The 10,333-nt window shown below is 27.3% G+C and overlaps 2 protein-coding genes across 2 annotated transcripts in view; one reads left to right on the top strand and one right to left on the bottom strand.

Annotated features, from left to right (window-relative positions):
* Positions 1-150: 150 nt before the first annotated feature.
* LOC145752489 (transmembrane protein 179B-like) lies at positions 151-2,417 on the bottom strand. The gene is made up of 5 exons (XM_082568789.1): positions 2,087-2,417; positions 1,516-1,736; positions 1,248-1,379; positions 976-1,069; positions 151-825 (listed from the first exon to the last, which is right to left on the bottom strand). The coding sequence occupies exons 1-5, from the start codon at positions 2,192-2,194 to the stop codon at positions 613-615; spliced, it is 768 nt and encodes a 255-aa protein (XP_082424915.1). The 5' UTR covers positions 2,195-2,417; the 3' UTR covers positions 151-612.
* A 422-nt stretch (positions 2,418-2,839) lies between these two features.
* Positions 2,840-10,333, top strand: part of LOC145753207 (E3 ubiquitin-protein ligase UBR4-like) — a 48,838-nt gene continuing 41,344 nt past the window's right edge. The window contains exons 1-16 of the mRNA XM_082569605.1: positions 2,840-3,018; positions 3,546-3,643; positions 3,833-3,970; positions 4,166-4,345; positions 4,859-5,072; positions 5,167-5,333; positions 5,836-5,915; positions 6,178-6,350; positions 6,904-7,072; positions 7,871-7,967; positions 8,128-8,232; positions 8,295-8,448; positions 8,540-8,627; positions 9,156-9,327; positions 9,430-9,584; positions 10,188-10,280. Coding sequence (XP_082425731.1) covers positions 2,918-3,018; positions 3,546-3,643; positions 3,833-3,970; positions 4,166-4,345; positions 4,859-5,072; positions 5,167-5,333; positions 5,836-5,915; positions 6,178-6,350; positions 6,904-7,072; positions 7,871-7,967; positions 8,128-8,232; positions 8,295-8,448; positions 8,540-8,627; positions 9,156-9,327; positions 9,430-9,584; positions 10,188-10,280 — 2,184 coding nt within the window. The 5' untranslated portion in view covers positions 2,840-2,917. The remainder of the gene's footprint in view (positions 3,019-3,545; positions 3,644-3,832; positions 3,971-4,165; positions 4,346-4,858; positions 5,073-5,166; positions 5,334-5,835; positions 5,916-6,177; positions 6,351-6,903; positions 7,073-7,870; positions 7,968-8,127; positions 8,233-8,294; positions 8,449-8,539; positions 8,628-9,155; positions 9,328-9,429; positions 9,585-10,187; positions 10,281-10,333) is intronic.

Raw genomic sequence — 10,333 nt, 5'->3', positions numbered from 1 at the left:
AACTAGAATAGGTAGAAAGTCAAAGTATTTTTCGTTTTCTTCTAACGAGTCTAAATTTATATAAAAATCAAGTTTAGTTGATTAAAATATATATTTGTGAAATCATAAAAATCAGATAAAAATAGGATCTCAATCACAATTGGCAAAAAGGAAAAATCAAGGCAAGATTATAAACACTGTAGTAGTAGTATTAAGGTATTTTGATTCAAATTGCACTTTAATTTAAAAGTAAAATATACAACAATAGAATATTTATGGGGTAGTTTTAACTTTTAGTAAATATGAACATTAGTATAATACAATATATTGCAAATTAATGGTATATGTAAAAAGATAAGGTTATAGCTAATACAAAAAAATCTCAAATTTAAATGAATTAAGGCACATCAATAATAGGAGGACTTGAGTTATACAGATAACACATCAGGTAAAATTAACACTCACAAATTACAGAATATAATTGTTGGTAATCTCTACATTCAATTACAGTTATATGAAAAATAAAGTATGAAATATTAATAAGATATGATTACTACACTCACTAAAAAAATCATTTGAAACTGAAGATTTATACATTTTTATACAAAACCAATATTTTTTTGGCTTTTTTTATTAGCTTTCATTTTCAAACCTCTTATAGTTTGGATTGCTAATTGAGTTGCCGGGCAAATACTCGTTAGCAACGACCCCCTGGGTGTCAGAAGCCCCAAATCCTGAACCAGTAGGCACCTGACCCTGGCCTCTGTATGCCAAGTTTCGGCGGTAATGTAAGATTGCAAAACCAGAAAGCAAGAACCACTCAAATACAGAAAACCAAGAAGCTGACTATAAACAAAAAACAATTTTCTAACAAGGTTTTTTTTTAAATAATGTTTTAATATTAGTATCTTAGTGAGACAATTTTTATCAATGCCTTTTCAAACTTGTTTTTATTGGTGATTAATAAATGTTATTTAAACAGCAAATTAATAATACCTGAGCTGTAAGTAGGTAAGTGTCGTATCTATCCCCACTATAACCTACTCCATCTGGACTTACCCAGTTCAAATCCTGCCCATCCTTGCAGGTTCTTTAAAGAAACAATTATTTATACAGTTTTTAATACGAGTTTAACTTAGAATTATTTAAACAGGCAAAAAAAAAGCAAGTACACCTAACATTTAAAATAGATTTGAGTTATAATGCAGTGTAAAGAAAGTTTTTAAACAATAATTATGGTTTTCATTTGATATCATGTTTTAACTTACTCGACTTGAGCATTATCGGTGACTGACTTACACAGCTCTGACACGCCGATACTAAGTATACAAGAGCTAACAAATTTTAGGACAAACAGAAGCACATTAGCCATTATTGCTGGCAACACCCACATTTGAAACCTAAAAAAAAAAAAATTTTTTAAACAAAATTTAAATACAATTAGTATTGCAATAGTATCTCTGATTTAGTTTAATTTGAAAGCTTGTATTTTGTAATTTTTGCATTTTAAGTTAAAAAATGGCAAAATTTATTTACGCATTTTCTACATCTTTGTAGATTGCAAATGCAGAATAACCACCATATCCGAGACAGAAAAGAACTGTGAAAATAGTGAGGTATGTGCAAAAAACACAAGTGCTGGTGCTTCCAAACGAATCTACAATCATCGTTTTGTTGTCTGGGACGATAGAAACTGGAAAACCGCTATCGAAATAATGAACAGTGGCTGATAAAATACAGTTGCCGTTAAAGTCATTCTGCAAAAAATTAATTTTGGAATTAGAAATTTAAATATTACATTGTATAGCTAATTTTTGTGCTTAGTGTATATGGTATTGTTATTAAATAAAAATTTAAAATGTCGTGTTGTTTTTACGTGTTTTTGATTTAGTGACGTCATAACCTTACGAGAATAACAAAAAATATTGCTGTGCCATTACATTTCTAATATAAGTGTACTTTAATTAGTTTAAGTTAAATAATTACTATAATTTATAAAAAAAATAATACAATAAAGTAACTTATTCATATAAATATATCTAAACAGCTAAAGGTAATATTTAAAACATAATTAAATGCAAATAACTTTTTTGTTGTTGTTATTTACCTGAACTAAACCTACAGGAACAGATGACACAATCTCAGTTATCAATGTGGCGAAATATATGAGAATTGCAGGCCCCACTATGAAGTCTACTTTCGGGCAAAGCCCCATTTTTAGTCAAACCAAATAAAGTTATAATTAAAAAACTGCGTTTGGGCAATTTGCAAAACAAATATAGTAATACGGCTTCATAACAAAGGCGGACTGTTTTAACCGAATACGGAGTTCTTTTATACGGATGTTTTTTTCAACGTATTCTTAACTGTAAAATTTTATATTTAGATTTGCACTTATTAAATTTTAGAAACTTATTTTTTTCTAAAATGACACAACCGAGAATAAATATGTTTGTAAATTAGTTATACATGTAAGTTAAAACGTCTATTCTAGACGCACAGGGGTTATAATTTTGATTCAATTATTTCAAAGTCATGTTCTCAAAACTAACTGAACTAAACGAGGAAGTAACGTATTTTATATATTTTCTGCAATTTGTTTTGGTAAACTATTGAAGTTTTTAAGGTTTTGTTTTATTTGCAAAATTAATAAATGCTTTTTAATTGCAAATTTGTTAATTATTTTACGTTCAGTTACTTGTTTTTAATTTTCGTAATTTAAATTTTATTTGATTTTACGAAAATATTAAAATGGTAAAATTAAACAATTTTTAAAGTAAAATGTTTTATATCTACCTGTGATAATAAACTGATAAAATATAAATTACACACATACCACTTTCAGGATATCTGTTTATTGTTTAAAAAACAAAGTTTAAATCTGTAAATTGTTAAAAGTAATTTGTTTATCTGTTTTCGATGTGATCTTGCATCGAGAATGATTGATTGGGAAACGGCTGTTAAGCCTCTTCTGGGAGGAACTTCAGTCCAGTTTCAACCTAAAGATGTCGTTGCTGTGGTGGATGCTATTATCAAAAAGTACAAATGTTTAAATAAATGTTTTAATTAATATGTGTAAAACTTTTTATTGCCACTTAACATGCTTCTAGTGGGAATCAAACTCTTAGTTTCATGACTATTAACGAAAGACTTTTAACCACTATGCTAGAGAGGTGGTTGTAAAATGTTACTTTAAAATGACTTAAACTCTTAGAATGTTGGAAATTAATAAGTTTAAAATGTAATTTAACTGAACATGGTGTTAGTGGGGTTTCAACCCACAACCTCATGTAGTGTAGGACCCAGTTTTTACCACTGAGCCATGCAGGTGTTTTGAATTTAGAGATTACAAAAGCAATGTGTAACAAACTCTATTGGGTGCAAATTAAAATTGCATGGAATATTATATTAAATATTATCAATATATTTAAAATATTTTTTTTTTATTTTATTAATTATTTCCACATATTTTTTTTAACAAAAAAATATTGAAAAATTATTTTAAATAAAAAAATTAATTTTTTTTAAATTTATTTTTATTTTTATAATTTATTTTTTATTTATAGCAAAGACAATATATTTGACCATGATACTTCTAATGAATGTTTTTACGCGATGTTCGTTTACTTATCTGGATATCTTCTCTCTAGCTTCGAAGATTTAAGTAAAATATATTATAGAATTTATTAAATAGTATTTGTAATTTTTTACTTCTTTTTTAATGCAATTAACTTAATAAATCTTTATTACAATCTTTTAAACATGTAATATAATTATTTTCTGTTAAATAAATTATTAAAAAAATTGATTTTATAAAAAAATATTTTACTAAAAATAAGTTTTTTTGTTTTAGTTAAGTTGGAAGATTTGCGGAAAGTCAGTGAGGCATGTCAGATTATTCTGGAGTTTTGTATGACTCGGATTGTGAATTTCGATCTTTTGTATTTGTGTGCACCCAAGCATGTCATGCTTATTATGATGTCATTATGTGGTAAGATGAAACAATAACAAAAAATTTGTTTTATAATTTTTGTATTTAAATGCAGTGTTAAGATTTTGAATTTTGATAAAACTCGAAATAGCTTAATGTAAGTTATATTGTGTAGAATTATTAATTAAAAACTGGGTTAATCCAATTAACTCCTAATTAGTTTACCATTTCTAATCACTTATTTTGTATCTGTAGGTAAATGTGAATATCCTAAAGAGAACCTAATTACATTTGCTGTAATGATGAAGTCTGCTCAAATTCCAATGTCGGTTAAAATGAATTCCGACCAGAATCAAGAAACAGAAACGAGTTCAACAAATTCTGATTCGGTTTCTGTTTCGGATATGTTCAGTTTTCTGGAAAGTGAAGTCAAAAGTAAATGAATTTTTATAAAAAAAATTGTAACCTAATTATTTAATGTAATTTTTTTTAACGAGTTTTATATAAATAATTGGGCAGTGGACATTAGGTATATTTTTTTTCTTTTTTTTTTGTATATATATATCTTTATCCTCGATGTGGGAAAGTTAAATGCGCGACTTAAACATAGAGTAACATCAGTTACTCCGACCCAGTCTTGAGTTGCCTGTGGCAGTTTGGGATATTATAAATTATAATTGCCCGGTAATTATGCTGCTGATTAAGTGCTGGTTCAGCAGGAGTTCATACCGTTTATAGCACCTTACTCAAGGGCGTCTAAATTTTTAAGGTCACATGACAAAAATAACTTGCGTTTTTGGTGCGTGGATAAGTTATTATGACAAATATTAGTTAAAAGTTGCATTACAACCATATTACGACAATTAAAATCCTGAAAGTAGGTGGGGTATGGACTAGTTTAATTAATTTTTATTAAATTTTTATAATTTTAATGTTAAATTTTTTTAGGTTCATCCGCATTTACCCAACTTACTGAGCTAAACCTAAAACAGTTACACATTCTGTCTACCAAATTTGAGTTGTTTAAGTCGTTCTTACAATTACCTTATCTTTCGAGATATGTAAATCGACATAAACGAGCATTTGATGCATTTAAAACTGGTTCTAATAAACAATTAGTGTTGCCACTTTCTGTTAATGATGCTTTAGCTGTAAAGAATGGGTAATCTAAAAATAATTTATTTGTTTTATTTTATTTTGTAATTTTTCTCACATTTTCAAAATATTTGAGTTTTAATTTTTTTTTAATTTTTTAGGCTTCAGCTGTTACAAAACAATCTAAAGCTTGTGTCATATGCCACCTTTGCCCCCTCAATATTAAACCCAACGAATGAAAACCAAATTAAATCGAACTGTGATGTTGCTTTAAGTTGTTTGTGCGCTGGTATAAGTGTAACTGTTGGTATGTCGGTACTTGACCATGGTAAGGCTTTTTAAAATGCTTAAAAGTATAGTAAATAGGGTTAACGACTATGTCATGTTGTTCTTTAAAATTTTGTATAATAATTTTGGCATGTTTTAAATTTTAAATTGAATTTTATATTCATGTTTTATTAATGTATTTTAAATTGCATATTTAAACGCCGTTCACACGACGTACGCAACGTAACGTAGTGTTAGATTTCACAACCATTTAAAATGAACAGAGTCGTTCACATGTACGAAAGTCCCGTAAGATTTCGTAAAGTTTTGTAGCCGAAGCGAAATTTGTGCAAGATTTTGTAAGCGGTATACTTTTATTAGATATTTTGTATTTGTTAATCCCTAGAACTTGTAAAGTTATGTAGCGCAACGCAACGTTACCTTGTCGTGTGAACAGACCTTTAATCTTGTCTTTTTTTTATGCAAAACTAAAAAGATATATAACTTATTTCCAACGAATTGTTAGTGTTTATGATGTAATAATAGAACTTTTGTATTCACAGATGACGAGAAAAATGTGGATTTGCAGCAAAGTAGGGAGGTTGAGTTGATGGAAAATGCTTCAAATGCTGTCAAAGATTCTGTAATTTTTTAATTATTAAATATTTCAAACTTTTTTGTTTTAATATTCTGTTAAAAATTTGTTTTTAATTTTATTTAATTTAGCTTTGCTTTTGTAACTGAAATAATAAAAAGCCTATAATAAAAAAAAATAAAAATAATGTCTTTATTTGGCAATCTTAAAAAAAAATAATTATTAATAAAAAATTTTTAAATACCATGTTTTTTAAAATGAATTTTTTAACAATTTTAAAATTGTCATAAAATAAGAAATTTTTTTTTAGATTTGCATTCACAAAGTGATGCGAGAAAGTTTAAAAAAAAGTGAAAATTTAACAGTGTTGAACAACTACGATCTTATTTCAATTTGTTGCTTGCTAAAAGGACTTCAAGCTGTTATTGATGTTTCTAAACAAGACAAACATACTGACAATAAAATAACAGGCAAAAAAACGAGGTATTTTTACAATTAATTGCCTTAAATAAACCTTTTTTTTATATATATCTTTATCCTCGATGTGGGAAAGTCGAATGCGCGACTTAAACATAGAGTAACATCAGTTACTCTGACCCAGACTCGAGTTGCCTGTGGCAGTTTGGGATATTATAGATTATAATTGCCCGATAATTATACTGCTGATTAAGTGCTGGCTCAGCAGGAGTTCATACTGTTTATAGCGCCTTACTCAAGGGCGCTACAGCGTAAGAGCAGTGGGGATTAAACCCACGACTCCATGTGTGGTGTAGCAAGTGTTCTTACCACTACACCACGCTGCCAGTAAACTTATTGCTAATAACAAATTAAATTTAGAAGATTTTTTATTTCTGTATAATTTTTTTATTTAAAATTTTACAATTTTTCAGTTCTTATGTAAAATAAAAAATTAGAGTACGTTCATCTAAGCTACCTATTTATATAAAAAAAATTATTACTTATTTTAGAAAATTTATCTATTCTTAAATTTATTCATTTTGTAAAATTTTCAGTATATAATTATTCTATTTTTTAGCAATATTTTAATGGTAGCATTGGTGGATTCACTAACAGATCAACTTCATGATTTATTATCTCAACATTCTAACTTAAATTCAACACAACTTAAAGATGAAAATTATTTAATTGAGGACTTGTTACAAGTTTGTGATACTGGAAAAAGATTTAATATAATTACAAAAAAGGTAAATTGTTTCATATTATAACTATATTATGTGTAGTAAAGTTTAGTATCTAATAATTTTGTTATAAAATATAACTTTTGTGTTGAAAAAAATATATATACTTAAATTAATACAGATTACTTAGTTAGCTCCTTGAATGAACACTTTTACTTTACAAATATCTTATTCTTTTTAAGGTTATTTAAAATTTATACTTTAATACTCTGAACCTTACGTATATGTACCCTTAATTTCTATTTTAACTTAATAATCATCAGATATGCAATGATAGGTTATTATAATTTTTTAATTAGGTTACGATTTTTAACTGGCAGCGTGGTGTAGTAGTAAAAACACTTGCTACACCACCATGGGGTCGTGGGTTCAATCCTCACTGGTTTTATGCTGTAGCGTCCTTGAGTAAGGCGCTATAAATGGTATGAACTCCTGCTGAGCCAGAACTTAATCAGCAGCATAATTACTGGGCAATTTTAATCTATATAGTATCTCAAACTGTTAAAGGCAACTCGAGACTGGGTCGGAGTAACTAATATTACTCTATGTTTAGGTCGCGCATTCGACCTTCCCACATCGAGGATAAAGATAAATATATATTATACAAAAAAATATATATATATAAATATTTAAAACTAGTTGCAATAATTAAAGCATATTGTTCTTGTTATTTTTACGATTCTTACATCTTATTACTTTTAAGGATTAATGTTTTTGGAGAACTGTAAACTACAAGTAATTCTTTATACTGTTTAAGTGTATGCATATAAAACAAAGTTTTTAATTTTTAATTTTTTTTTAAAGTTCAACATTATTGACTTGCTGCTAACATGGACTTACAATTGCTTTAAACAACTTGAAAATATAAAGAAAAAAGTCAAACCTGAACAAAAGGTTGAAGGTACAAGAACACTCAAAAAAAATTTACAATAAAAATATATTTATTATTTATTATTACAGATTTTTTAAACGTTTTAGATTAATTATTAAACTGTTTTTTTTGTGTAATATTGAATGTTTTTAAAAAAATAAATCAAAATTTAAAAAAAAAAATTTTTTAGCTAATGTTGAGGTTGAATCAGGATCTGATTCGGGGGGATCAGAAGATGCAGAGGAGTTTGGGTATTATGACATCACATCCTCCGATGACTCTGACGTTTCTAGTGGTGGGTTTCAGAATTTTAAATTTGATTTTTTTTTATAAATTTTTACGAACTATTTTTCTAAGAATCAGGTTATTCCGAGCCGGGATCACTTCTAGGAGCTTGGATGATCAATTTAATGTCTGCAGATGTTCCAAAACAAGAAGAAGAGGACAAAACTCAACAAATCGTCCCCGAAGCTCAACTCCCATCACTAGAGGGAGATTTCAAGACTTCCAAGTAAAAAATTAGAAAAATTAAAATTGTGAAAAAAAAATTGTGAAAATTAAAATTCTTAATATTTCTAAAATTGAATATTTTTATTTTAAAGGTCAAAAAGTCAAAGTTCAAAGGTTAGCAAAAGTTCAACTAATGATGTCACTGTCACATCAACTTTTCAGAAGTTGACCAACAAAACGGTTTGTTTGTTAAAAATCCAATATTTAAATATTTAAATTAGTAAAAATCGTTTACATTAAATCTAAATATAATAGAGTTTACTGGACAATATATATACATACAAAATTAATAAAACTGCCATTTGTGGTGTGTGGGTTAATTATTGTGGAAATGATGCTACTGTTACATCTACTTTTCATAAGTTAACTAATAAAATGGTTTGTAGTTCTTTTGTTTATTAAAAATCTAAATTTTTAAATACTTATATTAGTAAAAATCAGCTAGAATAAAATACATGTAACAGAGATTAGAAAACAATACATAACATTACATATCAATTTACAGCCTTGCAAAATAAATAAAACTGCCATTTGTGGTGGCAGTTTTGGTTAAGAAAAAAATCATGACTGTAGGGTAGGCAATTAAAATCATGACTGTAGGGTAGGCTATTGACTAGTATATTATGAATAAGGTTAATTAATATTTTTTTTTAATAAATATTTTTTTATTATGTTTAATTTCAATTTATTTTACTAATTTACTTTTAGATGATGGATCAATGTAGTAAGATTCTTAACTTATTTGTGAATTATTTTCTTAAATCTAACAACCCGGTAGCCCAGGAATATTTTGTACAACAAAGTGATGATAACATGTTGGGAAAAATATCAAAAATGTTGGTTTTGTTGGACAAAGATGGAAGTGGAGTAGGAAAAGAAGGTAAGTTTGAAAGAAATAAAAATAAACAAAAAATTGTAATTTTAAAAATTGTACTTTTTGCTTTTTTTACTAATTTTATCCTAATTATTTTTCTTTTTTTAGGTCTTCCACTGTTGGATCTTATTCAGAAAATCTTAACCAGTAAAATATTTGACGAAAATCGTAAAAATGAAATTGGAAATCTAGTTTTGTCAAAATCTTTGGAGAATTCAAATGGTTTGTTGCTTGGACCATTTGCAATGACAATTCAGGCCCAGGTAAAAACAACAACTTTAAAGTTAGATTTTATTAAACTAAGATAGGGAATTGTACTTAAAAAGGTATAAAAGTATTAAACTTAATATTATTACAGGGAATGAAATAACGGATTGCTATTTGCTAAAACGAAATTGTTTTTTAAAATTACAAATATGGTTCAGGCTATAATAAAACTTTCGTGTATATTTGTGTATTGTTACGATCTATTTTTAACCGGTTTGACACTAATTTAAATGTAGGTTACTATAGGGCATTTAATAACAATAACTTTCCATGTTTGGCAATGCGTAAACTTCACCTCCGGGTTCGTTTAGTTGTTGCGCAATTTTTTAAATACATAACACAGCCTTGAATTAATCAAAAATGTTTCGTTTTTTGAGCGAAAAATTATTAACGATTGTTTAACAACACGTTACATTTTAAAAATGCCACGCAACGCGTCAAGTGTTACAAAAAAACAAAGATTATGACTTAAACCTAATTATTGCTTTAAAAATATGTCCTCCATTTTTTAAAAGTTAATTCGTACCCTGTAATATAATAATTTTTTACATATTAACTTCAAAATTATAAAAATATAAAATTTTATTTTTTTATTATAGATTTTGATACAAAAACAGCAGATAGCAGTCAAAAATGGGAAAAATGATCAAATAGTTTTTGATTTTGTGACATCATTAATACAACATTATGAGGTAAATTCTATGTTTTCAGATTGCAGGGTGGTCTTGGGTTCAATTCTACTCAG

The sequence above is a fragment of the Corella eumyota genome, chromosome 5 (assembly GCF_963082875.1).
Source record: "Corella eumyota chromosome 5, kaCorEumy4.1, whole genome shotgun sequence".
NCBI classification, from domain to species: Eukaryota; Metazoa; Chordata; class Ascidiacea; order Phlebobranchia; family Corellidae; genus Corella; species Corella eumyota.
Note: the sequence above shows the minus strand (reverse complement) of the source record. Positions and strands in the feature narration are given on the sequence as shown.

What these genes read in the sequence shown, in the direction of transcription:
- LOC145752489 (XM_082568789.1), bottom strand. Translation starts at nt 2,194, where the DNA reads ATGGGGCTTTGCCCGAAAGTAGACTTCATAGTGGGGCCTGCAATTCTC. An exon ending in TACAAAGATGTAGAAAATGC is followed by an intron (nt 1,380 to 1,515) that starts GTAAATAAATTT and finishes TTTTTTTTTTAG; the next exon opens with GTTTCAAATGTGGGTGTTGC. An exon ending in CTTACCTACTTACAGCTCAG is followed by an intron (nt 826 to 975) that starts GTATTATTAATT and finishes TTTTGTTTATAG; the next exon opens with TCAGCTTCTTGGTTTTCTGT.